This window comes from Myotis davidii, unplaced genomic scaffold (assembly GCF_000327345.1).
Source record: "Myotis davidii unplaced genomic scaffold, ASM32734v1 scaffold434, whole genome shotgun sequence".
NCBI lineage: Eukaryota > Metazoa > Chordata > Mammalia > Chiroptera > Vespertilionidae > Myotis > Myotis davidii.
Genome location: NW_006285790.1, coordinates 19659 through 25389, shown reverse-complemented (window position 1 = coordinate 25389; position 5731 = coordinate 19659). Strand labels below are relative to the sequence as shown.

The window sequence follows — 5731 nt, the reverse complement described above, 5'->3', positions numbered from 1 at the left end:
ATCTGTGGCTATAATTAACATCTATCTGTTTATCTATCTGTTTATTGATATGTCCATCGATCAATCTATCCACCCATCCAAAAATACATAAATATATCTACCACTCATCTATCATCTATCTCTCTATCTATGTATCTGTCTAATCTATCTATCATCTATCACTTTTCTCTCTATATATCCATTCATTCATCCACCCGCTCATCCATCTACCTTCTAGCATATCTTTCTCACTATCTATTATCTACCTACCTACCTACCTAGCTATCCATCATCTATACTCTACCTTGGCTCTATCATGCACCTATATTGTGACTATTTCTCATTCTCTCTGTGAATGAGAAACGAGATTTTCAGGCAAATACCTGCAAACTACGGAAGAGCAAAAAGTGAGTCCATCCTGAACTTGGATGTTTAAGGGAAAGAAAAATATGAGCTACTCCATTTTGTGCACTGGCTTAGTGTTTCAAATGAAAAAATGACCTCATGGTCTTTGTCATAGGTGAGCATATTATGTGTTGTATGTGTGTGTGTGTGTGTGTGTTTAATTTCAGGGAAATGGCATCAGGGCTTAAACTGCAACTTCCGAAATGACCACTGCCGCCACCCGTACCACTATGGGTGATTACTTCTATTACTTCTACGGCATGCCATACAGTCTGTTCGACACGTGCTGGCCGGACCCTTCCCGGGATGCGGAATTAGCCATCAGCGACCGACTCTGGGTCTGCGTGCAGCTGGTCGCCCTGGCTGCGCTCACCCTCGCTGTCGGGAAACTGAGTCGTATGCTCTGCGTTCCCTGGGCCCTCATCCTCTTCCTGGTTCTTCTCATCCTTCTACTGGGCCACTTCTGGCTGAACAGTTACCAGTCGACCCTGTACTGGGATTGCCTCCTCATGAGGGAGCAAGAAATTACCGAGCAGCCCATGAAGGCGGAAAGAGCTGGGTCCATCATGGTGAAGGAGGCAATTTCGTTTTTTGAAAGGTAAAGATGATTTTTTTATTTATAGATTCATGAAAAGATAAGGGAGCGAGTATCTATCTCTATATATAAAAAGGCTAATTGACGGATCGTCCTGTCCGACCAACCATCCAGCCAACCAACCAACCAACCAACCGACCGGCCGGCTGGTACATCCGATGCACACTGGCAATTTAAAAATAAATGTTGGCTCACGCGCATGCGAGATACGTATAAAGTGTTTTTACTCATCATGTGGTAAACAGGAAGACATTAGAATACGTTTAATCAATTTATCAGGCATTGTTTTTATCAATGTTGTTTCTATACCATGTTTTTGTTATTTTTATATCATAATTTGTTGTTCTTATATCATGGCTTTGTTGTTCTATTATGTTGTTATTGTTTATTTATTAGTCAGTTTGTGTATTATTTTCATATACATTTTACTAATATTCTTTCATCTCTGACACCTCTATTATAGAGAAAGGGCAAATAGTGATATTAACATATTTATTTCAGTTAATTTCCTTTCAATGTGCGTGTATCCGTGCACCAGGCCACCAGTATATATATATTTTCTGGTGGGTGGAAGTTTATTTTGTTTTTAATATATTTTTGCTAATTTCAGAGAGGGAGACAGAAAGATAGAAACATCCCATGATGAGAGAGAATCATTGATCGGCTGCCTCCTGCACACCCCACACTGGAGACCAACCCCGCCAACGGGGCATGTGCCCTGACTAGGAATCGAACAGTGGCCCCCTGGTTCATAAGTTAATGCTCAACCACTGAGCCATGCTGACTGGGCCAAACTCTCTTTTTTTAAAATTGAACTTATTCAGGTGACATCCTATATAATAAAAGCCTAATATGCTAAGTGTCCGGTCACGTAGTCGGCCATTCAACCAATCAAAGCGTAAGATGCTAATGATATGCTGAGGCCGTTCAAATGCTCTCTATGACCTGCACTGACCACCAGGGGGAAGACGCTCTGACCAGTAGGTGAGCTTGATGCTGGAGTCCAGCCCATTCAGACTGAGTGAGACGGGCTGGACACAGCCTAGACCCCTCCCACGGTCCCCTCCCCAGCTGGCCAACCTCCCAGATCCCTCCCCAGCCCTGATCATGCCCAGTGGGGTCCCTCGGCCTGGCCTGCACCCTCTTGCAATCCAGGCTGAGGGAGATCCCCACCCCATGCCATGTGCACAAATTTTGTGCACCGGGGCTCTAGTTGATTAATAAAATTATACAGGGTTCACCCTTTCCCTCCTCCCTCCCCCTTCCCTTCCTTACCCCTGATAATCTCCATCCTGCTGCCTGTACCCATGAGCTTTCTTTGCTTAATCCCTTCAAGTACTTACCCAATCCTCTCCCTCCTCCCCTCTGACAGCTCTCAGTCGGTTCTCTGTATCCGTGCGTCTATCTCCACTCTTTGTTTGTTTGTTTGTTTGTTTTATTCATGAGATTCCACCTATAAGTGAGATCGTGTTGGACTTGTCTTTTCTCTGTCTGGCTTATTTCACTCAGCACCAACTCTGAAATTGGCCTAATTCATCTGCAATGCGTAGACCTTTCGTATATTCGTGCACACTGAGAGCTCTATTTGCTGGAACTAAGATCTGCAGTAAGAGTTGACCATCTCATTGTTTCCCTGGGAGGGGAGAGAGCGACCGGAGAAATTATAAATCAAAGAGCTTGTCCCAGAGTAGGTGACCTGTCAAAAAGGTATTTGGGTCACTATTAAGCTCCAACTAGAAGACACACCTTCTCTTTGAGTTAAAGGCGTTGAACACGTATTTCTTTTTTTCCCCACTTGCTCTTGCGACATGAATCGGGGCTTTATCTTTCTTCGATCAGCTGCTACCCTGAAATCTGGACTTCACAGATAACTTACGACACATCGAGGGAAGGCTATCTGTATGAACATGCGATGAGACAGAAGCTAGGTCCGTGGCCGGCCAACTCATTCGTCAACAGAGCCGAATATCCACAGGACAACGGTTGAAATTTCTTTGGAGAGCTAAATCTTTTAAACTTAAACTCTATAGGCAGGTCCATTGTGATTGACGTCATGAGGGGACTCCTAAGGCTTAGGAAGAGCCACACTCAAGGGGCCAGAGGGCCGCACGTGGCTCGCAAGCCGCAGTTGGCCGGCCACGGGTCTCGGGCCGTACCCGTCTCTACTGTAGGGACTTTCCAAGAAGGTATTCTTGAGGAAACAGTGTCTTGCCAAAATCTTGAACCATCAGTAGCAGCAAGCTGAAGGGAGGCATTACGGGCAGGAGTGAAAGCTGACGGAAAAACAGGTGTTTGCCAGCAACGGTGAGCAATTTGATCTTGACAAGCAATACGCCCGAGGGAGAGCCGGCGTCTTTGATTGTTACGTAGACTTGATGAAGGTTATAAAGGATTTTGTTTTGTTTCAAATATCCAGGTCTTTCATTTTATTTTTTTTAAATATATATTTCTTATGGATTTCAGAGAGGAAGGGAGAGGGAGGGAGAGAGAGAAACATCCATGATGAGAGAGAATCACGGATCGGCTGCTTCCTGCACGCCCCCCACTGGGGATCAAGCCCCCAAACCAGGCCTGTGTGCTTGACAGGCTCCGACCAGGGCCAGGGAGCCAGCCTGCCACTAAGGTACATGCCCGTGACCAGAATCGAACCTGGGACCCTTCAGTCCGCAGGCCGACGCTCTATCCGCTGAGCCAAACTGGTCAGGGCTTACTTGTTTTATTATTATTATTATTATTTGGTTTTTAAATTCCACATCTAAGTGAAATTACATGGTGTTCATCTTTCTCCGTCTGACTCAAGTCACTTAGCACAATACCCTCTCGGTCCATCCATGTTGTCGCAAATGGTTAAGATCCCCTTCTTCGTTTTTAGGGCCAACCCAAGTTCTGTTGAGTGTAGGCACCACTTCTCCTTTATTCAGGGACCTGGAGGAAGCTGATCATTAGCATCGTCTTCACCCCACAGCCCAGGTGGAGACGACACCCAGGGAGAGTGTGGGAGACGTAGGACATTATTTGCCTTGTAGATGCGGCTCTATCTACGGCTGGTTTCGTGTTGGGGCAACTCCTCCATTGCCTGGCGCCCTGGCCAAGTTCTAGAAGGATTGACCAAAAGCACCTCACCTGACCCTGTAGATAGATCAGATGGAAACTGGTGTGACCTCATTCCTCTCCAGCATGTGTATTCCTTTCCTAGGAATGCCCGAAAAATGCACCCAGCACAGGGTGATGTAAACCAGATATAACACGTTCTCTGGTTCTGGAGCCCAGAGGTCCCAGACACACTGTCTGGGTGGGCGGGGCGCTAGCTGAGACGTCTGAGTCAGGGCCAAGTGAGCTGAGCACAGCAGGGTTGATGTTTAGCTCCGTGGTGATTTTGGAGTGCATAGGGGCCAACTCTGAGCCTAACCCTACTTGAACCATAAAATTAACCCTAAAGGTAACCTTAACACGAACCTAACGCTAACCCTAACCCTAACCCTAACTCTAACCCCAATGCTAACCCTAAGCCTAACCCTAACCCTAACCCTAACCCTAACCCAACTCTAACCCTACCCCTAACTCCAACCCTAACCCTAACCCCAATGCTAACCATAATCCTAACTCTAACCCTAACCCTAACCTTAACCCTAACCCTAACCCTAACCCTAACCCAAATATTAACCCTACCTTAGCCCTAACCCTAACCCTAACCCTAATCTTAACCATAACCCTACCCGAACCCAAAAACTAACCCTAACCCTAACACAAATCCTAACCCTAACTCTAACTTAACCCCAAATTTAACCTAACTCTAACCCTAACCCTAACATTAACCCTACGCTACCCCTAAACCTGACCTAACCCTAACCTGATCCTAACCCTAATTTCTAACCCTAACCCTAACTCTATTTCTAACACTAACCTTAGCCCTAACCACAAACCTAAAACTACCCCTAACCCTAACCCTAAATCTAACCCTAACCCTATCCCTATCCCTAATCCTAACCCTAACCCTAATCGTAACCCTATCCCTAACCCTAACCCTAACCCTAAACCTAACCCTAACCCTAACCCTAACACTAACCCTAACCCTAACCCTAACCCTAACCCTAACCCTAACCCTAATCCTAACCCTAACTATAACCCTATCACTAACCCTAATCCTAACCCTAACCCTAACCCTAACCCTAACTATAACCCTACCCCCTCTTTTGGCTTCTGGTTTTTGCCAAAAATCCCTGGTGCTCTTGCCTAGTGGCCACATACTCCCATTTCTCCATCCGTCTTCACAAGTCCTCCTTTCCCCTCCGTGTGTCTGTGTAGATCCTCACAGCCCTCTTCCTATCAGGACACCCATGGACTCTGAGCCCACCCTACCCCAGTTAACCTCTTCTTAAGGAATTCTATCTCCCAAGACCCTATATGCCCAGGAAGATCACATTCTGAGTTGCTATGGGGACCAGGCTGGAGGGACCCCCTTCGACCCAGTCAGCCATGGCCACACCCCTTCTTGTCTTTCGTTCTAGCTTATTTTTTCACCCAGTCCTCACACATTGATATCCTACCAGATAGTAGAAATTTCCCCAAGACCGGGATGGCGTTGTCCGCTGCCCTGGTCAGCTGAGGACCTATCTTTCCTGCAGACCGATTGTCAGGGCTTGAAGGAGTCAACCTCATTCCCTGTGTCCTCAAATAGGAATCAAAGATGTGTGGACAGATTGCCAAGATCTATCTGTCCGTGCTTGCTCTTGGGTTGTGAAAGCGCGGCTG

The 5731-nt window shown here is 46.3% G+C and overlaps 1 protein-coding gene across 1 annotated transcript in view; it reads left to right on the top strand.

Moving 5' to 3' along the window:
* The first annotated feature begins 587 nt into the window (after positions 1–587).
* ARSF (arylsulfatase F) overlaps positions 588–5731 on the top strand; it is a 12349-nt gene continuing 7205 nt past the window's right edge. Inside the window, exons 1-2 of the mRNA XM_006756781.2 lie at positions 588–982; positions 3852–3874. Of these exons, the coding sequence (XP_006756844.2) occupies positions 588–982; positions 3852–3874 (418 nt within the window). The remainder of the gene's footprint in view (positions 983–3851; positions 3875–5731) is intronic.